The sequence below is a fragment of the Alosa sapidissima genome, chromosome 10 (genome assembly GCF_018492685.1).
Source record: "Alosa sapidissima isolate fAloSap1 chromosome 10, fAloSap1.pri, whole genome shotgun sequence".
Lineage (NCBI taxonomy): Eukaryota > Metazoa > Chordata > Actinopteri > Clupeiformes > Clupeidae > Alosa > Alosa sapidissima.
The window spans coordinates 9246139-9272643 of NC_055966.1; the positions used below are offsets into that span (position 1 = coordinate 9246139).

At 47.8% G+C, this 26505-nt stretch overlaps 1 protein-coding gene across 2 annotated transcripts in view; it reads right to left on the reverse strand.

Moving 5' to 3' along the window:
* The window catches only part of LOC121720754 (raftlin-like), a 73197-nt gene that overhangs the window by 5123 nt on the left and 41569 nt on the right, over window positions 1-26505 (reverse strand). For both annotated transcript variants that reach the window (XM_042107152.1, XM_042107151.1), the window contains 5 exons: window positions 24416-24524; window positions 22679-23117; window positions 16781-16987; window positions 11687-11802; window positions 4657-4760 (listed from right to left, as the gene is read on the reverse strand). In XM_042107152.1, the coding sequence (XP_041963086.1) occupies window positions 4657-4760; window positions 11687-11802; window positions 16781-16987; window positions 22679-23117; window positions 24416-24524 (975 nt within the window). The remainder of the gene's footprint in view (window positions 1-4656; window positions 4761-11686; window positions 11803-16780; window positions 16988-22678; window positions 23118-24415; window positions 24525-26505) is intronic.

The following is a 26505-nucleotide window of genomic DNA, read 5'->3' on the forward strand; positions in this document are numbered from 1 at the left end:
GTATGAACCACTCAGGAGTGTTATGCTGCGCTCCTATTCGCTTGTTGAGTCCGGTTAACTTTAACAGAGCAATTACTATAGCTGTGCAGCCAGATGATACAATCAACATGCAGGCTTCCGCAAAAAATAGGATTTTATTAGGTTAGGTCCAATTTTCTTAAAGGCTACACTGAATAGCGGAAAATAATAGTTTATTTTACTGTCTATGGAGAAAACCGAGCGGCTCTGAAAGCCGTTGGACCTGGAAAAAGATTTATTAGCCTATTATTGCATCATCACTTAATTACCGAATAGCGTGAGACCTATGTGTGCATCATGGTGTCAACCCCCCCAACCCCCCCAACCCCCCCAAGCTCAGAGACTCCTGGACTCATTTGCATTCCTCTCTAAGTGGTCTCATGGCTCTACAACAGTTCCACAAGGAGATCCTAAATATAGGTCAATAATGAACAACCCTAAAGACCCTTGCTCAAGGTTTGGGTTTGATTGGGCTTTTTTTTCTTCTCCAGATGCCCTATTGCCCACTAGGGGGAGCAGTTAATTGGCCAAGCGTGGGCATGTGTGTGGACTTCAGACAGCAGGCTTCATGCCGGACTCCTTCTGGGCACAACACCCCCGCGGCCCGCCCACCGCCCCGCTGAGGATGGGCAAACCATCAGCTGATTCTGGAACAGAGCCACCTGTCTGTGTCCTGATGGCTGTGAAAGGGCCAGGCCTGATCCCGGGTCAGTAGCAAGTCTGGGCTGGGGGAAGGAAACGTGTCCGGCTTGTCGCTGCATACAGCGGCCCTCATTATGTTCCATCTCACTGGCTGCAGTCCATATCCCACCGTGCCATCATGGGAGCGGACGTAAGAATTGGCCGTTCTAGCTCAGCGCTCCACACAGTGAACTGGTGGATGTGTGTGTGTGTGTGTGTGTGTGTGTGTGTGTGGTGCACCCACAGGGAGACAAACAAATATCAGCCATGTTGGGATTTGTACAATAAATGGACAGCCATACATGACTCCCCTTTCTTTCTTTCTTTCTTTCTTTCTTTCTTTCTTTCGTTCTCTCTCTCACTCTCTCGCCTCCCTCTGTCCCTCCTGCATTCCTCTCTATCGGCCTCAGTAAACACACGGCTGGGAACCAGGACACAAAGATAAACGCAGAATATGAACAACAAACAGCTGTAGCGTGTGGCGTATTCTCTCCCTCTGGTTCCTCTAGCCTTTGCTTGTTTGTAGCACTGCAGTGCTTTTACGTCTCCCAGGATTCTTAAGACCTTTCTCTCCATTTTAGGAGAGAGGAAGAGGAGGAAGAAGAAGACGAAGAAAAGGAAAAACACGGGCAAAATCCAAACATGTCAAAGTTGTGTTCAAAAGTTGATAATCCCTGCTGATGTTCCAAATGAAGAATCCTAATAATCCTCATAGGAAATGCAGCTCAATTCAACAAACATGCTTCCTCTCTCTCTCCACCCACCATCCCCTCTCTCTCTTTCTTTTCATTCTCTCTCTTTCCCCCTCTCTCTCTCTTTCTCTCTCCATCCATCCCTGATCCCATAGTGGAGATACCCTGGCAGGATGGAGTCTGTAACAAACTGCCTCATGCTAATCTCCATCCCCACACGGAGCAACAAAATGTGAGAGGCTCACGACAAATCTCAGCTGACATCATAGAGACTGCTTGATTTCCAACAGAAGCTTACAACGCGGCCCAAATATCAACCATCCTCCTCTTTTTCTCATCCCTCTCTCCCTCTCTCCCTCTCTTTCTTTCTCTCTCCGTTGCTCCTTCTTGCCATCAGCCAATCCTCTCAATTCCCCAACCTACTTTATGCCTTTCAGAACACAGCCCTGGATATTTAGCGGAGGATTGCCTCCAAAATGAAAAAGAGATTGAGAGAAAGAAAAAGAGAGAGAGAGAAAGAGAGAGAGTGAGAGAGAGAGAGAGAGAGAGAGAGAGAGAGAGAAAACCTGAGTCTTCAAAAAGCGAGTTAGTAAAAGGAATGAAGAAGCTCTATTAAAGTTTAAAGAGCGGAAGCGCTGGTTAAACTAAAACGGCCTCTTCAGCACTCTTTACAGGATATAATCCACAGCCTGTCCTGTCAACCCTCCACGATGATCGAGAGAGACATACACCTGCACACACCTGCCATGGCCAGCTTATGGTACTGTACCACTGTATCCGATTAGAGGAAAATAACTGGATATTATGTAGTCATGAGGTGCAAATGTATGTATATTTGATATGTATGTATGTATATTTTATGTTCGTGGGTACATATTAGCATTTGTAAGAGAAGCATGAAGCATCTTTAAGGGAAATAAAATGATCAAATACAGTCCTACTGTGTGGGACTGAATCCTGGCTCCATACAGTGACTCCAGATGTAAATGTGGAGCCATTTCTGGGACAGCAGTTTGATTAATTACCCATATAGCCTGTGGTCGCGTGGCATTTTATGTCAGATCAAAATAGACCTGTAATTAATCAACAACGCTCCGAAACCATCACTCACTTGACGTGGCGAGGGGGCAGCCAGAGGGAGGGAGGGGAGGCAGTGTGTGCGGAGGGGGATATGGGGGTGGTGGTGTGGGAGGGTGCAGTGGTGGGGGGGGAGATAGTCGGGCTAGGCAGAGGCTGCCAGGCAACATCTTAAGATCATCTGAGGAGCCATTGCCCTGCTTCCGGAAGCCATCTATTAGTCTGTGACAGCGGCCCCAGCGCTGTGCGGTGATAGCAGCCATCCCAGATCATCCATCCATCCCTGCCTGCCTCCCTGCAGGTCCAAACACCTGCGCTCTGGTCCTCTCCAGTCCCACCCCAGGACATGACCTGCTCAAGGGACCAACTCATACCCAGAGTTCAACCTCTACATGTGCGGCCAAAGTCCCCTGCTGTTAAAAGGCACGCTGCCTTCCAGTTCCTCATTAAATACGACTGTGTCAGGGGTGCCCTAATTGCTCCATTCTTTTTTGGCCTGCCTCGTTAGTCCTAAACGTATGTCGGCCACTGTGTATTTCTGTCGCAGCGGCTTTTTAAGGGTTAACTGCAGTTCATTATCTGACCACAGTTTTACATGGTGCAATAGGGGGGGCGCTGTGGAGCTTCTGCCAACAGAGATCAACAGACCCGTGGCATGAGTGAGGAGCCCGGGGTCACCACGGAGCGCTGTCTGAGCCAATGGCATACAGACACAAAAAATGATACATTTCAATTTAATGTAAAGTGACATAACATGAATGCTTATGTTTGGCCCGTGGTCCTCCACCCAGATTAATTTTTCGCTCTTTGTGGGGTAGAATGTGGGCACCGCTGAGCTATATGCTCTATGCACCATGGCTACCTAGTCAACCTACCTCAAGTCTGACTCATCTCACTTTAACAGTCAGATGCTCACCGAGGGTTGACCCAGGTGAATTACACATCTGGACAAGCTACACAGTGGTCCCTACACTGCAGCAGGAGAGCTAGAGGTCTAGAGGCAAGACTGGGTGCTGCTGCTGCTCTTCCACTGCTGTGCTAGGCCTGCATTCTCCTTGTGAACACAGCCTGGCCCACACATTCAGCACAGAGAGCTCATGTGATATCAGAATACCTCCACATCAGAGTCATCGCAAGGCTTGATGGTGTTTTATGCCCCCAACATCTTCTTCCAGGCAGCGCTGCCACCATCGACTTAAAGGCACCTTATCGTAAACCTAACCCTAACCCTATCCTTAACCCATGCCTAATCATAGCGCCTTCCAGGCAGCGCTGCCTTGAAGACAACGTTGGGGGCATAAAACACCAAGAAGTCATCGCAAGGCAATGCCATACGCCATAAGACTGGGTGCTGCTGCTCGGTCTAATGCTGTTGTGATGGACAGCCTTGAGATGGGAGAGCAGGCCAAAGGGGAGGGGCCATCTTCTGACAAGACAGGCATGTAAAGGGTTGTAGACATGAGGGTTGATATCATATTGAAAAATGTCAACTTCAATTCTATTTGTCCTCTCAGACGAATTGGCTTTCCGAAACATTCTAAGTGAATTGTGTTTATCTTGTTAAGGAGTTCAAAAGCACAGTTCACACTAAATCAAATGAGCACATGAAATTAATTTTCTACTCACAATTCATCAGTTGACCAGCAGAAGTTGGCAGAAATGTTGTTTTTCCAGACATATGACATCATTAGCTTTGAGAAAGTCAGCACACAATCAATGTTTTCTGATTGAGGCTGAGCTATTCTTGTAACCCCAGAAACCTCACTACGTGGTCAGGGGGATTCCCCGAACCTTCTGGTGGCCATGATACTCTGTCATCTTGTTAATACAGATGTGTTATTGTGTGCTCCACAGGAAGAGTTTGGACGCAAAACTCTCTAAATCCGTCTGACCACTTTTCTTTTAAATGAGCATTTTTTTTATCAGGCTCCTTTAGGTTTTTGCCTACAAATCGACATTTCAGACCAGGAAGAGAGTGGCATTCAGCGGGTTTTGAAGCTAAATTATTTGATCAATGTTTACAACTGTATGTGTGGAGAGCATACATCCTTATCTCATTTTAGACAGAGATGGCGTTTAGCATTTAGCATTTAGCGTTTAGCGTTTTGCATCTGAACTCTTCATATGTTTCCTATGCTATTTTGACATGGAATGGATCGATCTGTGTGTGTGTGTTCCGTTTGCCTACCTGTTGGTCTTGACAATGGGAGTGGGCAGGACGCAGGTCAGTCTCCATCCGTACAGAGCCAAAGACTGGAGCAGGGGGATGTAGTCTGTCTTTACCTGCACACCCTGCAAAACACGGCAAAACATCATGTTACACACACACACACATGCCCACACAAACACACACACACACACACATGCTCACACAAATACACACCCGCACACACACACACAGACACATACACAGATCCGCACACACACACACACACACACACACACACACACACACACACAGACACATACACACACAGACGCACACACGCACACAGACACACACACACATACACACATGCTTGCACAGACGCACATACACACAAAGAGGCCTTCTTCAAAGACTCCTCGATCCTACCCTTGTTTGGCATCGTTGGTATGAAGAATGAATGCGCTATGCAATAACAGATTAATCGGTTTGTTTTGGTGTCTTGGTGTGTGTGTGTGTGTGTGTGGTCAGTGTGACGATGGATGGTCCAGGGTGATCGTCGCCTGGTCTTTGAGCGAGGACTTCGATAGATGACTTTGAGCAAGGAAGACAGTTAGATGACTGTTGAGCCTGGCAGGACCCAGAGGAGACCCAGAGGAGGAGGAGGAGGAGGAGACGCTGCAGGAAGTGGCTGTGGTTTCCCTCGGTGCACCTGCCCCCTCACGCCAACAAACCCATGTCGCGTGTCAACCGTTAGGAGAGCAACACGCTATCGTGCATACACAGCCGCATGCACGCACACGCACACACGCATGCATGCACACACATACACACACGGAAGCTGAGTAGTTTAACTGTGTGCTAGAAGACAGAGTTACATAATGGGACACAAAGATGTTCATTCTCTCAAGACATAAGATGACCTATTTTTACACACACACACACACACACACACGCACACACACACACACACACACACACACATAAAGATAGAAACAAGTATGTTAATGTGCAAACAATGACACACACACACACATACACACACAGACACACACACACACACACACACATAAAGATAGAAACAAGTATGTTAATGTGCAAACAATGAGACACACACACACACACACACACACACACTTGCGAAAACAGGAACGAGTCACAGGAACAAGAATATACCACAGACGGTTGGCTGCGACTCACTGTTGTGTGAGTGTGTGTGTGTGGGGTGGGGGGGGATTTTAACGGCCGAGGTTTATCACACGCTGCTGTGTGCAACTGTGACACGCTGAGACGGCGTCTGGCTGGAGTCTCAGCACTCTCCCCTTGTCTCCTCTCCTCTCCTCTCCCCTCCTTTCCTATCCTCTCGTCTCCTCTCCTCCTCTCCTCTCCATTCCCCTCCTCTCTTCTCTCCTCTCTTCTCTCCTCTCATCTTCTCTCCTCTCATCTTCTCTCCTCTCCCTTCCCTTCCTCTCCTCTCTTCTCTTCTCTCGTCTCCTCTTCCCTCATCTTCTCTTCTCTCCGCTGGTGACTCGGTGACTCACAAGCGCCTGCTCTCCCCCGCACTTTAGCGCAGGGCTGGGGTCCGAAGAGGCCAGAGCCTGGCGGTGGACATTAGGATGGGGGGGAGGTGGGGGGGTGGCAAGTGTGACTCAGGAAAGAGTTCAAGGCCTCGTTAAAACGGCTCTGGTTATTTATGCTGGCCCCGGCTGGGCCGGTCGTCCCCACGGGAGAATGCAGAAACACACAGAGAGGTTTGTGTTGGCTCCCCGCCCGGGGCCCTCACTCTCCTAGCTCTCATGTCTCTCTCTTTCTCTCTCTCTCTTATATTTCTCTCTTATCTCTCTCTCTCTCTCACTCTTATGTTTCTCTCTCTCTCTTTCTCTCTCATGTCTCTCTCTTTCTCTCTCTCTCTTATATTTCTCTCTTCTCTCTCTCTCTCTCTCACTCATATGTTTCTCTCTCTCTCTTTCTCTCTTATGTCTCTCTCTTTCTCTCTCATGTCTCTCTCTTTCTCTCTCTCTCTCTCTCTCTCTCTCTCTCTTATATTTCTCTTTCTCTCTCCTATGTTTCTCTCTCTTTTTTATGTGTTTTTTCTCTCCCTCTCTCTCCCCCTGTGCTCCTCTGAACAGATGACTTGAAAGCACTAGTAAATTGAGAAATAAGTTCTGGCGCACACACACACAATGGCGTTGCATTGCACGGTGTGTGGAAGCTGTGCAAGCTCAGTTCAGTGGCATTGGGTGAACCCCACTCGCCTGGTGTGTCCTCTAACTGACCCCCGGACTCGCACGTCCACCTCACCCTCCAAATGCACACTTAACGTTAGGAGGGGGAGGACTGTTCCTCATTGTTTTCTCATTGGGGCTGAACCATCCTTATCAATGCAACCGTCAAAAAGCACTTCACATTTTACACCTGTATGCAGTAGAAATGCAGAAGATAGGGTGGTGGGGGTGTTGTGTTTGTGCATGTTTGTGTAAGTGTGTGTGTGTGTGTGTGTATGTGTGTGTGTGTGTGTGTGTGGGGGGGGGGGGGGGGATACTGGACACAGGACTTTCTATGGACAACTTGGCATTAGAGCAAAGTTTATTCATTCATTTCTTTTCCCCCATTAATACAAACAGGAGCATGCATAAGCTCTCCTAGATGGAAGCTACGTAACTCTATAACAAATCCTGGTCTAACACAACTCTGCAAGATCTACTCCACATCCATTCCATAGCAGAGTAGACTGCTATCTGGTGCGGTTTCACCATTTTATTCACCAGTGATATTTTCTTTGCAATTCCATTACATTTTTGCAGTGACCATTTTTTTGCTTTATCACCTCATATCTACAGTGCGGCTATACCCTGCTAAACACCAAACTACTGGTATTCAAATGCCACATGCACTGTATAAATAAAACCTGCTGTGGGAACCCAGTTGTGTAATGAGATGTGAAATATTAAATATGCAATATGGCATGTACCATATTGTAACACAAAACTCCAGAGGACAGTGCTAACATTACGGCACCTTTGACTGAGTACACTAAACGGAGGCGTAATTACATAAGGAGAGATCGATGGCTCTGCCCTTTACAGTCCCTGGGAAAGAAAATGGGTTTGGACACACCCCTCTCTCAGCGAGTCAGGCCCTGTCTATCACCGTGGCTACCGGCGTTCTATGGCTCCCTGATGAAGCCATCATCCTCTCCCTAGTCCACGCCGTCTCGCACAGGAGTCACGCCGCGCCGCGCCGATCCGTAGGTCACGTTTGCTTCTCACCTCGGCAGGAGACGCGCTGCACGGCCCGAGGACAGCTTATAATGATCTTCCCTCATTTTAGCTTCTCCATTTCTCTCCCTTCTCCCTCCTACTGTGTCAAATGAAAGCCGTGACCTTCAAAGTTTACTCTGGCATCCTTCAAAGTCCACTGCTGTGCTAGGCCTGCATCCTCCTCGTGAACACAACCTGTCCACACATTTTAACACAGAGAGCTCATGTGATATCAGAATACCTCCACATCAGAGTCATTGCAATGCAATGCCATACGCCTACTGGAAGAAGTCAAAGAAGATCAAGATGCAGATTGTTCTTCTGCACTACCCTGCATTTAAGAGGTACGACTGTTTATTGTGTTATTGCCAATATGACTCAACTTCATCAACGTGCCGTCTAACAAAAAAGTGGCCATCTTTCATTGCATTTAATGCGCTCTTTGTCTTCTGAGCCATTCTTAAAAGCTTATTTCCCAGCATCCTAATACTGGAGATGTTAGCGCTAATCTCATTTTGGCCCTAATTCAGTTTCTAGGGGAGGACTGTGAGCTAGTGTTCTGTCGCACTGCTTCAAAGATGCCGTTCCTCTCGCGGTGGCTCGCCGTTTTGTGAACGCGCACAACAACAATGTGTGCACAGTTAACCGCCTTCGCCCTCAGCCAATGCTGTCCGCCGGTCCCGCCGAAGACGGCGAACGAACACCAAAGAGAACTCCTCGCTGTCTTTGGGCTCTCTGGGCAGCGTCTGCCGTCACGGTTTCAATTGAATCTCCGAGGCACGCTGGTCAGCCACATTCCACACACATGAGGAAAAGGGTATAGCTGATTAGGCAGGAGCGCATCCAGGCATCGAGGGCCCACATGCTTGCTTCCAAGACGTGGGAAAAGCTGGAGCAAGGCATTTTTAAAAGCACCATAGCCTACCCACACACACACACACACACACACACACTTCTCCGAAGCAGATGGGAAACACAACAGTCAGACTCTTGTTTTAAAACACCATAATACTTGGGAGGGAGGTGGGGTTGGGGGAGGGAGGTGGACAGTAAAAATGGATGGTTTGAGCTTTAGAATTTTTTTAAGCCCTTAAACGCCAAAAGGCAAAGTCGTAATTCCTGCCGCAGAGTGGATTTGTTCCAGAGATATCTCGGGGCCCAGCATCAAGCGCATTTATTAGCAAAGACACAGCATGTTCTCAAAAACCGCCTGGCTCATGGCTGTGGAGGACGCCTGACGTTACCCCTAACTAGTCTGTGCGGCGAAACCGTTATGCAACACTCCCACTGATTTAGTCCCGAATGCTAATGAGATGCACGCTTATTAGCAACGGTTTTCATTATTCTAATAATTTTTCTCAGTGTCTCAGGAAAAAAGCCAAAGGCAGCAAGAGACGAGTGGTAATTACGGCCAAGCAACAAAGCCTGGCGCAGACGTTATCACCTGACAATCTGCGCAGCTGTGGAATCTCACTGTGTCAAGGCCACTTTAAAATAGACTCTGTGACATAGAGCAGGCTCAGTTTTATATTTCAAATGCTCATGTTGGTGCTGGGAGTTCACACTCTTCTCTTGAAATATGCCATGTGTCAGAGACGATTTAAGAGAGACTTCTCATGAAATGCTGTCTTGCACTTATCATGAAATGCTGGCAATGTCTCTTCTTATACAAAAGACTAGGGGCCCAGCATAGAGACAGTTTCCCACTTCCATCACCGTATATACAATATGTGGACTGATCTCAATCTGTGAGTTTGTTAGCATCTCTGTGAAGAGTTAAGAATTACCCCCCCGCCCCCAAAAGTTGTTATCACTATTTTAATATGCCACCTCTAATGTAGCTGTACTTATTGTTAACATTTGTTACTGTTAAGGTTCTGAATTTGATTTGACTTAGTGATTTGTTTTCAATAAAAACAACTCCCAGACACATCAAACTTTAATTAGGTTAGCAAAAAAAGCATGTTTTTAAAACCACACTGACAACAAACAGGGCTACATCAGCTTGGCTGTACTAAATGTAATTTTTAGTTTGTTGTTGCACAAGCACTCTCATACTCAAGCTCTCTGTCTCTCCCATCCATCCCTCGTATGCTTCATGTCCATTTCCTGCAGGACCACACGTACAAATTATATTAAGAGCCTCCCAGCACAATATATGTTTTTCCCCATTCCACTTCAAAACACATCATCTTCGCTACCCATCTAGTACTTTCCTAAAAAAATCCTGAATGCTCTTTCAAAATGGAGTTGTACATAGCTCAGGAGGAAGAGGGCTTTAATGTATTAAAAAAAAAGTCTTCGGAGCAGTAAACACTCCAGTCTCCTGTGCAGGCCTGTCCATTTCAGTTCACTGATCAGCAGCAAAACATCAGCAGCAACAACTGAAGGAGCATTAAGGACATGCCTTTTTTGTTATGAGTATGGTGCCTCACTGAATAATTATGACATGGTCTTTGCTGTTAGAGGCCTACTGCATCTAAGAGACAAAGAGAGAGAGAGAGAGAGAAAGAGAAAGAAAGAGATGGAGTGGGGGGGGGGGGTAGAGAGCCTGCTTTAACGATGTTGTGCAACAGACCAGTTAATTGCAGAAGCGTATTTAAGAAAAATAATTAGTGGGCATATGCTGATCAGGACCCCATGAGTGTTGACGTACCCAAACGGATTTGTCCTTTTGCCCCTTTCCCTCGCCAACAACAACACAAAACCTGAACAAATCGCTTCGGTGGTGCGGCGCAGTGAGACTTTGCAAAAACACTGGAGGCGTTTTGACTTCATTTTGTTTGCCATGGTTGCATTTAAAATCCAAACGTGGAGCTCCGAACTGAGTCACGCCCTCTGACTAGGCACCATCACCATCATCATCATCATCATCGAGGTCAGTCGAGCAGCAATACATTCTATGTCACGCCGCCTGATTGGTGCGATTCCTAATCCTTGCTCCGGTGTCTCTCCAAAATGGACTCCTGCTCACTGCGATGGTTGGGCATTATAATGTCGCCGTGTCAAGGAAGAGGCACAATGGGGCGCAGGACAAAGAAACGAAAACAGGCTGAGGAGGCCTCGGGGGTTGGCAAAACTCAAAACTCGATTACGGTGATAACATCAGAATACACACGCCGATAACGTGCTGCCGTGCACCACGTCTACGGAGAGAGAGAGAGAGAGAGAGAGGCCGACCGTGACGGACTCGGAAAAGGGAATCAATACCAAACTCTAAAAACCAAACATATCTGATCTCGCGCAGACCGCACCGCGCTCTCCCCCGCTGCAAGGCGTTTGTTTACAGGGGAGTGGAACGGGACTCTCGGGTATAATTGGCGATTTGCTTGCTTGTCGGGATTGCGAGGCGGCAGTGACGTGTGGGGGTGTGCATGTGGGTCGGCTGCTGAGGGAGTTTTTTTTCTCCCCCCAGAAGCTTCTGTCTTGCCTCATCCGACACTAAAACAGATGCATTTGGATTGGAATTTCTGTTTACATGTACTACTTGTCTTTTGGAAGGATGACTAGATGTGCTGGAACCTAGACACATACACGCACGCCAATGTGCCCGCACACACACACACACACACACACACACACACACACACACACACACACACACACACACATACAGCACTGAATAGCGATTTTGTAAGGCTTTCACTTTCGTGAGACGCACAGTAAACGTACAGTATGCAAGTATGCCCATTGCTTTACCATAAAAAAAAATCATCAGTTGTGCACTCATATAAAAGTCCTTTGAAACTAGCTAGCACACTTGATACACATGCACACACACAAACCCACAAAGATATAAAAGACCCACTCACATCAATGATAGTCCACTGTTCCACCACAATGGCATCGTAGGCTGTGGCTGTGTTGGAATCTCCCTCCAGGCCTTCTTGAAAGATAAAGACGCTCTCCACCAACTTGGGAAGGGAGTCTATGGGAAGAGGAGGGGGGGGGGGGGGCAAAAAGACAGTGAGGGGCTTTAAGTGGACTGGCCAGAGGAGCAGCAACTGGTCAGCAGAGGACTTGGCCAGCGGGGACACCCCAAATACCTTGCACTCACACGATAGCTACTACAGCAGAGGACTTGGCCAGCGGGGACACCCCAAATACCTTGCACTCACACGATAGCTACTACAGCAAAGCAACAGCTTGTTTTCCATCATTTAGGCATCACAAAAGTGCCACTTACAGGCATTCGCCACACAAAGCTCCAATGAGAAATGGAGTGAGGAGCGGCATAAAAGACTGAAAGGAATGTTCAGTTCAAAGAGAGAGAGAGAGAGAGAAAGAGAGAGGGATGAAACAGAGCGACTGAATTGAAAGAGATTTATATTTTGCTTTTGTTACTCGCAATTTTGTGCAAACCATGAAACCGCGTAGTCTTTTTTACCCATTTTTCCTTTTTAAACGAATGAGAGCTGTCACTTTCACAGGGCCACAACGAACCGGCAACAAAACCCTCGCCCGTGTCTGTGACACCATCCTTCCACCCACACCCGCCCGCCCGCCCACCCTCTCTCCTCTGAGTTAACTCTCCCTTGAAGAGCCATCTTAATAAGTGGGGATAATAAGAGCAGCTGGGTTTTAAAGGAGAATTCCGGTGTGATATTGACCTAAAGTGTATTGAAACATGATACCGAGTGTGAACGTATGTCTCATAGCCCATCTCGGCTTGTCCCCTGCACTCCAAAATCTGGCGCTAGTTAGCCGATGCTACCAACAGCTTTTTCAATAGTGGTGCTTCGGCATCGGGCTAGCCATGCAAATAAATCACTGTTTTACACCCATTTACGAGGCTCAATGTATCTCCACACTTCATTGGTAGACTTCCGAGGGCCCTGACATTTAAAACGAGACATTGAGAACTTTGAAAAAGCACTGGTAGTTTACTTACAAGACGATTTATACAGACAGTATCTTCACAAAGTTTAGCGTTTGCAGCCATCTTGAATTTAGTCAACGAGCAACGAGTAAGAATGAACAGGTATGATAAGGGATCAGATTCCAAAAATAATTCAGTGGAAATGCATGGATTCCAGTTGCTGCTACTGGCATTTCCACTGAACTGGAGATACATTGAGCCTCGTAAATGGGTGTAAAACAGTGATTTATTTGCATGGCTAGCCCTATGCCGAAGCACCACTATTGAAAAAGCTGTTGGTAGCATCGGCTAACTAGCGCCAGATTTTGGAGTGCAGGGGACAAGCCGAGATGGGCTATGAGACATACGTTCACACTCGGTATCATGTTTCAATACACTTTAGGTCAATATCACACCGGAATTCTCCTTTAACGGAGGAGCATCCTCCCCACCCCCCACCCGCCAAAGATTCGTTGCTTGTTACTGCCCTCTTCTATCAGTTTGTTTTTTTGTCTCTTATCTTCATCTCTCTTCATCTTTCTCTCTTTGACTGTTCCTCTCTCCCACCCCCCCCTCTCTCTCTCTCTCTCGCTGTCTCTCTATCCCCCACACATCTATTTTTACTGTAATGCTGTTTGTGCTGGGTCTCTGTCTGCTCCCTGCTACGCAGGCAGATTTCATTATGGCTCTGAAGAATGCCCCCCCCCCTTCTGTCTGGCCCCACCGAGGACCTGCCCATTCTGTCCGTCACAAGATAACCCATTTAAAAGGCAGCACAGGGCCCGGCTCCTGCTATTGAACACATCTCTCTGCTCTTTCATCTCGCTGTGCGCTCAGAAGGGGGGTGGGCATGGGGTGGGCGGGGGTGGGGTCATGGGATGGATGGATGAGGGGGTATTGTTCACTCTCTGCCCCACACGTCGAGACGATCCCGGGAGAGGTTTTTGGAGAGGGGTGTGTGTGTGTGTGTGCGTGTGGGGGTGGGGGGGGGGGGGGGTCTGAGGTGCATAATTGGAAAGTTCTTTCTCTGATGGGTCTCACGTGGTCTGCAACACAAAGGCAAATAGGCGGCAGGGCGGCCAGGGATGGTTCAGTATGAAAGGAGCAAATCATGGATTAGCTCAGATAAGCTCAGGTAGACGGCTCCCTGGAGGCCTCTCCACTCTAGCCAGGCTAGCTGACATACTGTAGCCTTTGGAGTGACGGCTCCTCTACCGATGGCTGACCGAGCGCTATGCGAAGGCCAAGTGGGAGACAAACCCGGGCGCCAAGGAGGCGGTGGGTGGGTGGCTGGATGGGGGGGGGGGGGGGGGTGTCCGTCGGACTGGCAGGGCGTCCCGCTGGTTTTAAGGGGACTGAGGTGACTGGAGAGGGGCGTGCCCGCTGCCCGCTGCCCTGGCCACGGCCGATGGCATGATTTAAACATGTGGGTTGGCTGGAGGGGGGACAGCAGCGCTGAGGGGCAGCTCATGTATGTTTAAACGGGACAGACAGGTCCCAGGGAGAGAGAGAGAGAGGGAGAGAGAGAGAGATGGAGGGGGGGGGAGTGAGGTTGCTAGCGCGGGCGCGGATTGAACGTGACACTTCCAGCACGGCGGACTGGGGCAAGCCAGACAGCAGGCACCTGCAGTTGCCAGGCAGATTGTTGCTGTGGTCTGAACAGAGGCACGGGGGAAATTGAGTGTGCAGAGGGGTATGCATGTATGCATGTGGACATATGGCACACACACACACACACACACACACACACACACACAACAAGCACAGACACAGGAATAAATACACCCCAACACACACACATACAAACATACAAGCAGGCATGCAAGGCAGACACAGGGCCACACACACATGCACAAACACACATGCACACACTGCCTCACACACAAAACAAAACAACCCCTCCTGGGAGCGTTCATGACCAATTTCCCTTTGTATCTCCCATAAGCAGGCTGAGGTATCTTTCCCAAAAGAAGCCCTCCATTCACAGTGTAATAATACCTGATTGGAATTTCATATTGCGCTGACGGATGGCTGAGCTGAGCTGAGTATGGAGCGCGCGCGCCGCTGTGTGTGAATAGTCATGCATATGAATGTCTCGCAGCTGTGCTTACAAATCCTTTCTCTAAAGGGGGAGAGATAGCTCCGGCACAGGCTGACAAAAGGAGCCCCTTTTTCAGTCGCTGGAGCAGAGCCGGCGTCTCTTCGCTCATCAGGGGCTTAGCCTGGACGTTGTGCCCCCGGGAGAGAGGCCTCGAGCGTGGGGAGCGCGGTGGGGTCCCCATCCGTATGAAACTTTAATGGTGCTCACCCGCTGGGGTCAACGGCAGAGTAATATCTCTCGTCCGCGAGCTGCCTTCACCTCTCGCCGGGCGGGAAGTGAGTGGGCAGGGGGGATTAAATGTGACGGCTCCTGCCATGGCTCACCATGGAAACCTGGCTCCTGCGTCAAACTGGAAGTCAGCGTCTCTGTAACAAGGGTACGGAGGGGTCTCGTTTGGAAGATGGACATGGCAGAGTTGTTCCTGCACCCAGAGAGGAGAGTGGAGGGTTGAATGACGTGCTCGCGCTGCAGGCCGAAGAACGACAAAGAAACCGAGAGGAAGAGGAGTGCCGGGGTGCCCAGCAGTGTTCCCACTGCACCTCATTAGTGTCACTGTCAGCCCCCCCCCCCCCCCCCCTCTAGAACTTTTACACCGCCATCTGTGCGTCTGTGTGTCTGTGCGTGCGTGTGTGTGTGCATGAGTGTGTGTGTGTGTGTGTGTGTGTGTGTGTGTGTGTGTCTGCACAGTCAAAACATCCGAGTGGCGTCAGAGCAGTTGAGTCATCGGCAGCTAACCTCCTCATGAGGACAAGCAAACACACTCTGATGGCTGACTGCGGAAATAAAAGCGGAGCGCGGCGGAGATGTCAGATGAGATGCGCGATACGGGAGGTGAGATGCGAGAGCGATGCACGCTGGGAGAGCGGCACCCAGAGATCGTTGATCTCCTCTGCGCTCTGATTACCTCCTCAATCAGATTAAGTGGCAGCCTTATTAGTGCTTCACCTATTTAGTGTCTGTCTGCACAATTAAGCCTCGGCCTTGACGTGGAAGACTCATAGAGAGGATAAATTTGGAACAATACTGGCCAAAAGTTCACAGGCTCGTTAAAACACATCTAGGCCTACCTCTCATTCAATTAGACAGTGTCCTAGGTGAAAAAAAACATGCACATTTTCCATGCTGCTTTGATACTGTAAAGCCAAACTAACACCCCAGGGATTTGAAGACCTATCACCTTTTTCTGTTTTGAACTTACTTTGTCTGTTTAGTTGCCATCGGTTTTTATGTAATTTTATTTTTTGATGGAGAAGGCATGGCAGTTCATTTCTAATATGGCTAAGTAATTCGGGCCTAATTTTCTCGTTCTTGCGCAGGTGAAGTCTGATGAAGTGAGGTGAGATAAATGAGTAATTTCTTGCCGTCTCGGGCCGTTTTCTAGCACAGACATGTAATTTCTCCACGGGAATGAATCGTGCCTCCTCCTCGGGAACAACCACATTTCATTATATGAATTATAATGACATGGTTCATTATTCAATTTCCAGGATGTAAAATATGCAAGGAGGCGCTAATTCCATATCAGGTTAATTACACATGTTTGAGAATCGCTGATGCATTAATTCTACGAGATTAATGAATCATGACACCTATTTATACAAGTGCTCTTGGACTTGAAGGCTCCCAAATTAAAAGATATCACCCGAGGAGTCGACAGCCAACACCCGATTCTATTCAAAGCACTAGAACTTTGGTATCACAGCCTGCCACCATTAAAGGCAAAGGCAAGTTAAAAAGGTGCGAGACAAGACAAGAGCACTCGGTGTCTCCGTGACAAAACACTGGCACTTAAAAGAGCTGTGAGCTGCTGCACCACCTCATTCACCAGCAGCATTCGAACGTCAGAAGATATCAAAGGTGCTTTGAGCGGCGGGCACAATTGCCTCCCGTCGCAACATTGCAATAGTGAGCAGAATGTCACGGAGTTGGTGGGGGGATGGAACTTACCGCCGCCACCGTCGCCCAGGTGGAAGTAGCCGTCCACGAGCGAGGCCCCGTTGTTGAAGTGCTGAGTCATGTGATCGAGCCAGTTGGCCTCCACGCTGGGGACACCCTCCTCTTGGGGCTGCACCCTCAGAGGCACTTTGACCGTGTAGAACTTGACTTGAGTTTCACGGCTGCACGGCTGGTTATAGAGGGCGAAGAGCTCCATCCCTGTTCAAATCCACACACGCACACACGCACGCACGCACGCACGCACACACACACACACACACACACACACACACACACACACACACACAAAAGCATGTGTTATTTCATGACACAGACTCTTTCACTGCATATGTTCCGTCTGTACCTCTGTACAAATCTGAGAGGCCCTCCTAATTACACACCTGATTTAGCCAGACAGGAGCATTATAATTATACTGACTTCAAGCTGGTGTGCTCTGAGGAGTGACAGGCAATAGTTTTCCAATGCAGGGATATCCCAGGAGCAGGGTTGAAAACCCCTCGCTGATATAGTCTATCTTGTAACATGTACACTATATACATCACTTTTTAGAGTGACAAAGACGAAGATTTTAACTTCTCAGACGATATTCGTAACATCTGTCTTCTGATCTGGTCAAATATTGTCAATTGAACGTTGGTTGTCCGAAAGTTTGCTGTGGTAAAGTTAAAATGTTAACATTTCAAGCGGATGTAAGGTTAGTCTTGCATTTTAAACCATCAAAACGGCCAAAGCTGAGACCTTTTGAGAAAACTGTTATATGTCAGAGAAATATAGCAGAAAAAGGTAGTTTATAAGGTTGAAGGCCTTTTAGCCAAAAACACCTGCAGCTCCTAACTGACCTCCATTTATTTCTGGGAATTGTTGCCCTACCAATATGGTGGCTGCATATTCTATCTAATCGAACTTTAAGAACAATCTGGTATCCAGGTTTCTCTCTATTGTATTAAGCACGCATACAATGGCATAAGAAAATTATGCCCGCGTAGCCATCTCTTGTCTCTTGCGCTGTCAGATACAATGACTGAGAAGGGCCCTTTGTTTAATCTATTTTGTAAGGAGCTAACAAAATCATTGTGAAATTCGCCTTAAAGCTATTCATCCATGGACAGCACTGTGACATAAACACATTTCAGAGCTCCACAGAACGCAACCAAAGTGAGCAAAAGCTGTAAACATCCCAAGTTTGCTGCGCTACTGACAAGCGTGTTCCCGGCCACACAGAAAAATAAGAGATTAAGCCGAGAGCGGGACAGGAGCAAAGTGCATCTAATGGATTGTAATGGAGGTTGATGGATTGGCTTGCCAGGTATTTTTAACTGGCCGCTGTTTTTTTCTTTAACTCTTTGCACTGGCTCTCCATCGAGACTAATGCGAAATTGACCAGGAGATTAATAAGGGTGCACTTTTGTTTTGGCGGAGGCCAGTGACAGTGAGCATCAGGCCACTTAGACTGGGTGACAGATGCGCGGCAACAAGCTAAATGGGGGGACAGGATGTGCTGTTGACTCGCTTGCTCGCCCACACAAAACCTTTGCATGCATAAGCTCTAACAGTCACACCATGTCCACACACACACACACACACACACACACACACACACACACACACACACACACACACACTCGCACATGTGACTCAACATAAATGTCACCTCCACTTCAGACTCAAAAGCTCATACAGACATTAACACACACACACACAGACACACACACACACACACACACAATGTTGTGTAAGCCTGCTTGTCTTCAGTTTCTAATCCATCGGACTCAGAAGTAAGGATGAATCATTAAAGTCATTTCTTCTGTGTGTTTGCCCGCACAGCATGACAGCCAGATGGCAAATTTGCCAATGTCCTGTCATTAGTTCCTCCGCTGAGAAAAGGACCAAGGAGCAAATCACGACATCGACACCCCATCAGATTGCGGTAGAGGTGCCGTTTGTGGCCCCCTGACTGTATCTATTTTTGGTGAAAAGGGCCCTTTGAGTTTTACGCTAATTCAAATCGAGGCCTAGTGCATCATAATAAGTCAAATAAGCAGAGTGGTGTGTGGGGTTGCTCTGAATTCTGTGGAATCTTGCGGAGCCTAGTCACATGAAAGCCATCAGATGACAAGACCTGCTCTGAGATGCCACCTTGCGTGCCCCGGTAAAGTGTTGACGTGCACTATATACAGGCAAAAACGAGCCAGCAAAACGTATAATCTCATCTCATCTCGACTCAATCAGTGTAAAACACATACACACAAACATGCGCCAAGTACATCTGAGCTGCTGCCTTGTCACACGCTTTCTCTCATCCTCGTTCGGCCCCTGATTCCTCCTTGTAAACATATCCTCAAGAATGTGCAGATTTGTACACACACAGTCCTTGTGGCTTAGTAAGAAACGTGCAAATATGATTGCTCCAAACAGTTCTAAGTTGCATCTGATTACCATGTCCCATGCCAAATGTGTGTGTGTGTATGTGTGTGTGTACTGTATGTGTGTGTATGTGTGTAATAGGACAACGATGAGGAAAGCATCATAATCGTAGCTTCAACTTCCACTGCTCAAGTCCTCACAAAAACACTTAGGAAACAGCTGCTTGCATCTCTTCCGAACAGAGTCCCTTAACTTACAGAACTCTAACTCACTTAGTCTCTCACAAAAGGGCATACAGTGCTAACTGTGGGCAGACAGCTAAATAAATAATTCAGTAATTTGCATGTCTGCTAACTGTATATTTCTCCTCCAAAGCATGATACTCTGTGACCTACCTGCCCACACACTTTCTCCCAGGAGCTGAGCAGCATAAACATAAATGTGACACTGCACTGATGGTCTGACTTAAACAGATGCACAACACACCCACTGCCCCCAACATACACACGAACACACACACTAACACACTCTATAATAGGGTTGGGTATTGTTTGGGTTTTATCCGATACCGATACATCGCTAAATCGATACTTTTAAAACGGTGCCGGTGCCGAAGCGGTGCCTGAACCGGTACTTTGTTTTTAAAATGTTTTAAATTAAAATAGTCTAAAGCATGAATTGATTTTTTATTGATAAGACAAATTTGAACATGACATTGAACTGTTATATTTACTATCAATATCTCATTGCTCCTACGAGTAATACATTTAAATGTTAAAACAGCTTGCCACACATGCACGCACAATGGTAAGCTCTGCTTTCAAGTTTACCCAGTGTAGGCGGTTTGCCATAAGGTATGTTAAAACCACTTGCCATAGAACTGCCAGGTCATGGACAACAGCATTTGCAAGCAAGATAATCTAACAGGGACTCTACTTTCCAGTTAATTCAGTGTGTTCCCAAATGCTTCAAGAAATTTCATGTCTTAACCCATAACACGCAATAGTTTTTAACATGTTAGGCTACATGTCGGTGTTGAGGTGTTTAGATTCCCAGCGCTAGCCTAGTAGGCATTTTAACAGCAACTATGCGCTAACACCAGTCAGCTGAGTTTAATTAGCGATAACGTAGGCTACGGAGATGGTTTTGTAGCCTCTTTAACAGCTCAGTGAGTTGTCACCTTACAGTTTTCACCTTACAACTTTGCTGATAACATTTCAAATAAATGCCAGTTAGCACTAACCTGACCCTAGCCAGATGAATTTCGCTCCGCCTAGCTCCACTCATCAATCTGGAACCGATCCATTGAAGTGTTGCTTCAGAAGGCTGGGCCTAATCAAAAAATGCTTGCATATGATTGAATAAGCCACTTGTCCGTCATCTATTGACGAGCTACTTCAACCACTCACATCGAAGCCAACCCGTGACGCTGATAACAGTCTCACAGTCGCTTCTACACTATGTCACATCTATGAAACTCCCGCCCTGCGTCCTGATTGGCTGTACCATAAAATCGGTTGCAGAAATCACTCTCAATGGAAGAGGTCCCAGATGGATGTGAGTGAAGCTAGGCGGAGCTAAGCGGAACGAAATTCATCTGGCTAGGGTCAGGTTAAGTTAGCACATTAGCAAGGATATTGTGTAACATATAGGCTACTGTTGATGTTGTTTCATAGCCTTTTGCTTGTGTGTAGTTAGGCCCACTGCTAGATTTTGACAGGAGCTCGCGATAACGCTTTAAAGTAAGCTACTTGGGCTCACGCAAGCTGTCAAACACTGTCTACTTGCCTATGTGGTGCACCCCTCTGGTTTATACATCCAGTGTTTATGTTAGCTAACTATATCTGGATGTGTTGCTATCAGAGCAAGATGTTAGAGATGGCGCATGACATGCAGTGATGCCTCGTATAAAAAAAATAAATAAAAAAAAAGCTATTTAAGCACCGAAATGAGGCACCGAAATCCACGTTGTTATTCGATGCAGTTACTACCGTTTGCGTCGGCACCGGTGCCATATTAGAACCATGTTTCGCTGCCCAACCCTACTCTATAACAAACTAACATAGCCACACATAGAGACTTGCTGATTACCACTGCACTAGTTACATTTTTCGACCGATCATTTTATTGTTGCTTTTCTTTGTTTAAATAGTCGGCCCTTGCCTAATCTGACGTGACAACGATGCAGTATAGATACTTGCACAGAAACATAGCACAGAAGAATTGAGTAAACATCTGCAGAAAAATTTGCTATACTTCCGAAAAGACTGGGTAAGAGTTTAATGTACCAGTTGAAATGTAATTTCATTGCTGAAATCGGAAGTGAATGAAAGGTTCCTCAGACCCATTCTCAGTCTCAATAGTGTCGCCAGGCTACCTCTTTGGTGCATCGCACAGAAATGTTATTCCTGCCTCAGCGACATGGAGCCCTTGGCTTGCGCTTCCCTTCCAGCCTGACTAGGGGGGTAGCTATGGGGGTGGTGGTGGGGGTCTGATGGAGAGGCTGGCAACCAGGGTTTGTATCAGCACAGACGCCGTGACAGGGGAGGCACAGATGGCGAGGGTGGCGGTGGTGCCGGGAGTGTGGTCGAGGATCGGGAGGAGGAGGGTGGTGGTGGTGGTGGTGGTGGGTGGGGTGTTTGTGTCGCACGATGGCCCAGCAGGCCGCCTCCGCACGGCAGTGAGCAATGCGCTCCACTCGCCACACTACACCACACCGCACTGCACCGCACACCCGGCCCGGGGACAGAAGAGCGCTTCCTCCGCCACCTCACCCGCCACACGCTAGAGACTCGCCATCTGCTTTCCATCACGGAGGAGAAAAACACATCTTCACACTAAAAAACAAGAATAATGCAGAGGTAAAAGTAAACGTCTGCTCCAAACTCCGGCCCCTTGAGGAAGAGGAGAGGGAGGAGGATCACATTTGGGCATGTACAAGGGGACATAGAGGGTGAAATAGTCCCATGTGGTGGGTCTGGTGGAGGGACAAAACCACCGGATACACATCACCACGTTCTTCTTCAAGGAATAGAATCCCCCCAAACATATAAAGAACAAAGTGAACTCATTATAACAGCATGTCACACCATTATTATCACCCACTGTGAGTGTTCAGTTATAATGGCCGGTGTTGAAAGCTGGTGAAAAAGGAGACTCCCCGAATGCATAGTACAGCACTAGCATTGTTATTTAAAACTCAAATCTGAGCCTGTGTTAACATGGAGTGTGTGATGAAAGTTTAATGCAAAACTCCATAAAACTATGCCATGAAATATTCATCTGAGCATCTGGGACTGAAAATGATCTTGCTGATTTGGAGAGCTACGGAGATATGCTAGAGACGTTGTGGAGACAACATGGCGATGCAGAAGAAAAGCAGTAGCAGAAATCTACTCTCTGGAGGCGTTTGCTAAGGAGATTTACTGAGATCCTATGAGATCCTTTGTGAGATGCTATGAGATCCTTTGTGAGATCCTATGAGATCCTTTGTGAGATCCTATGAGATCCTTTGTCATACTCACCATTCTTAACAGGCGCTGAGCTGGACAGCTTATTGGTCCGCTGTGAGACTTTTGTGTCGTTGTTGTTGTGCGTCGGGGACTCTAAATCGGACGCTTGAGAGGATGGCGAAGCGGGGACGGAGGACATCACCTCCTCCTCCTCCACGACTGCGTCTACGCCTCGGCTGCCGTGCCCAGTGGGCGGCTCCTCGTCGTCCTCGTTCAGGGACATGGGCTCGTCTCCCGCAGCCTTGCTTTGCTCCTCCGGGGCCGTGGGCTCCAGGGGACTGGGGATGGGGCTGCGGCCGACCCCAGAGCTGTGCAGGGAGCTGGGGCTGGAGTGCAGAGACAGGGAGGGCTCCTCCGTGTCCCTGAGACTGGACAGGTGGACTCGGACTCGGCCAGGCTCCTGGATGAAGCCCACAAACATGATCCCCTGGTCCGCCGCATCCTGGATCTGCTGCAAAGCGCACAAAACAAACACACAAACAAAATCACCACAAGTCAGACAGAGTAAGAGAAGAGAAACACAGACGCATCTATTTCAAGTGGCAATAAAATACGTAATGACATTCCATGTGGTAGCGATTGCTTGGTATTTCTGAAATAACATTTTATGAAAAGCATCACCCAATTTCTGGCATGCCTCTGGTACAGCAACTTAGCTCCTGGACACATTGATTGATACTTCCAAGATGGCACTTTAAAGCATTTCATGTCAAACTCATGGTAATTCACAGGCCTCCAACATTTGTGCTATTGCCAGGCCCAAACAAATCTTCTGCCAGTCTCATGTCGAGAGAAAATGAATGGACATAAACTTCCCTCCCCCTTCCCTTCCAACCACCAGCAGCCACTGAAATGAAACAGGAGCTTATTACAATGGAGGCAATCCATCGGCAGCGCCGGGGCCCGTCTCCCTCCTAAATCAGCGACGCCTCAACTACTTCGCTGTCAGTTAGCATTCTGAAGTCAACATTTGAATCTCTCATCGGGCAAAAAAAAAAATTGAAATGTTAACTGTCAAGGAATGCTAATGACGCCATTTTCCATTATCGTTCTTTAATAAAAGCCTGGCCGGGGGCGCCGCTATCTCTCTTTCTCTCTCTATCTCTCTCTCTCTCTCTCGCTCTCAGAGGCACAGGGGGGGGGGAAATCAGTCTACCGCGGCGGAGATGTGCAGGTTATTCCATATGAAAATTAAACCGGAGGACAGGCACATTGACGGGAATTGCTTTGTTTAATACATATTGGACATTTGTGCTCCGAGGTCCCCCCTTTCGCATTATATTCCCCAACAATGAGGCAAATGGAAGCGTATAGATAAGAGCCGTTTTTTGAAATTGCATGAGATGCTGATAACAGTGTCGCACAGGTTGCTGAATCATCGCTCTTTTCACCGAGTCTTTTCACCCATTAATTTGAAATTAGCTATTCCCGCTGCTCATCGCTCGGACATCTAAACTGGATAATCCTGTGGCTAGAACTGGGCTAATACACTTTCCACAGCCACATCCGGGGTGAGTGTGTTGGTTGTGGGGATGCGTTTCACCACACTGAACCAGAAAATCAAGGCCGAGGATCACTTGTTTGCCCGGGCTTACGGCAGTGGCGCGGAGCTGAGCTCTTATCAACGAGCTCTCTTTTCCTGTCATTGTCAATTATTTACACTGTTGCCCCTTTCTCCCCCGGCAACAGCATCAAAGGCATGCCATGCCACCGCCACCGCTACCACCCGGGCCCCCAGCCGGGACTCACTTTCTTGACGTAGCCCTGGATGTGTTCGGCACTGGGGAAGCGCTCGGCAGATAGGCACTCCTCCAGTTTCAGGTTGCACGGCTCAAACTCCGACTGGCTCTTCTCCACACTGCAATAAATAGTAAAGGGTAAAACGCTCACGTTAGAGTGAACAGAAACATTTATACAGGTTCATAAATATACAGTACATGCATTTATGGATCCACAAGTCTATTCACCCGTCTACACATATCGTATTCAGCCCATATTTATCTACATGTAGGCCTACCAATCTTTCTATCTGCCAAATGTCTTTACCTAAGTGTCTGTGTCTAAAAGCGAATGAGACGGCATTTGACTCACTGTCTAGTGCCTGAATGTATGTGTGTGTGTATTTGAGTGAGTCAATGAATCAGTGAGAGAGGGAGAGAGAGAGAGAGTAATGTCTGTGAGCAACACAGAAACAGTCATGAAAAAAGAGAGAACTTAATCTATACACTTACATCCTCCACCTAAAAGACCCCCAGAATTTGTGTTTAGAAGTGGTGGGTAAGTTATATAAAACAAAGATGAGGCTCTCTCATATTTCAAACAAGCCCCCCCACCGCTCTCATAATGGCACAGCATGAAAATGTTTGAAGTGCTGGCCGCTCCAAATCTCCAATCCCCATAAGTAAACAACCTAGCCAGAGTTAGCGCTTATTAAATATTGATTAAAACCGCAATTCACTGCATCCGTAATTACAGTCAAATATTGACATACTGTAATATAGAAGGTATGTGGATAAACAAGTGGTACACAAGCCCATGTACAATATAAATAACAAAGGGAAGCAATTCTGAAAAACTTCTGCAAACAGACCTGCGCAGCGGACAATGAGTCCAACAGGGCTGGTTGTGGTGGGTGGCACAAATAGAGCAGCCTCTGCTGCAAGAGGAGTGTCAATCAGCATTCACAGCTCTGCTACTGTGTCTCCACTGTTTCACAGTCAAGGGCAGCCCGTGGAACATGCATTCAGAGCCTACTGTTTTTTTATGAAGATGATTTAGCACTCTCTTCTCTCACAAGTGAGTGTGTGTGTGTATGTGTGTGTTTGTGTGTGTGTGTTTGTGTGTGTGTGTATGCATGCTATATGTGAGTGTGGGGGCAGATATTCATATGTAGGTGCACATATGTGATGTATGTAGGTGAATGTGTATGTATTGGGAATGCATATGTAAGCATCTGCGCATGCTAGTGTCTGTACTGTGTTTAAAAGTGTGTTTGTGTGTGTGTGTGTGTGTGTGTATTTATGTATGAGTGTGTGTATATATATATATAGTGTGTGTGTGTGCAAATAAGCCCAGCATATGGATGTGTATGTCTGCTTTGGCGGCGCCCTGTTTGAGCGGCTGATCGACAGGGGTTAGGGGATTAAGCGCTATCGGCTGCCGCATGGAGCCCCCAGGGGACCCCAGGAGGCAGAACTCTGCAGCCCCCCCCCCCACCCGCCTCCTGCATCACCTTGGCCCCTGGGCAAGCAGCTCGGAACAGCCACACACCCACACACCCATCTCCCTCGCTAACACCATCACTAACACTAACTCTCACTAGCATGGATGCAGTGCACTAAACACTAATTCTCACACTAGCATGGAAGCAGTGCACCAACACTAAACACTAACTCTCACACTAGCATGGATGAAGCGGCCTCTTCCCCCGCCCGGCCACCTTGACACGCCAGCGTGCAGAAAGCAGCGAGCAGCACGGGCTGGCACACACACCGCACTCCGGGGAGCCCAACTCAACCGGGATTAAGGAGGACTAGAAATGACTCACTGATCTCTAAGAGAGAGAGAGGAGGAAGGCAGGAGGGAGAACTAGAAAAACAGAGAGGGATAGAGGGGGAGGAGAGGAGGAGAAGGAGGAGTACAGGTAGACAGACTCAGACTGTTATAGTCAGAGAGACATACAGACGGATGGAGGGGGGGGGCATGGGAAAGAGGAGGGGGTGGAGGGATGAGAGAGGTACGAAAGAGAAAGAGATGGAGAATGAGGGAGGGAAGGAGGGAGGGAGAAATGGAGGGACGGAGGAGAGGGGGTGAGGGATGAGGGATGTCTGACTGACTGA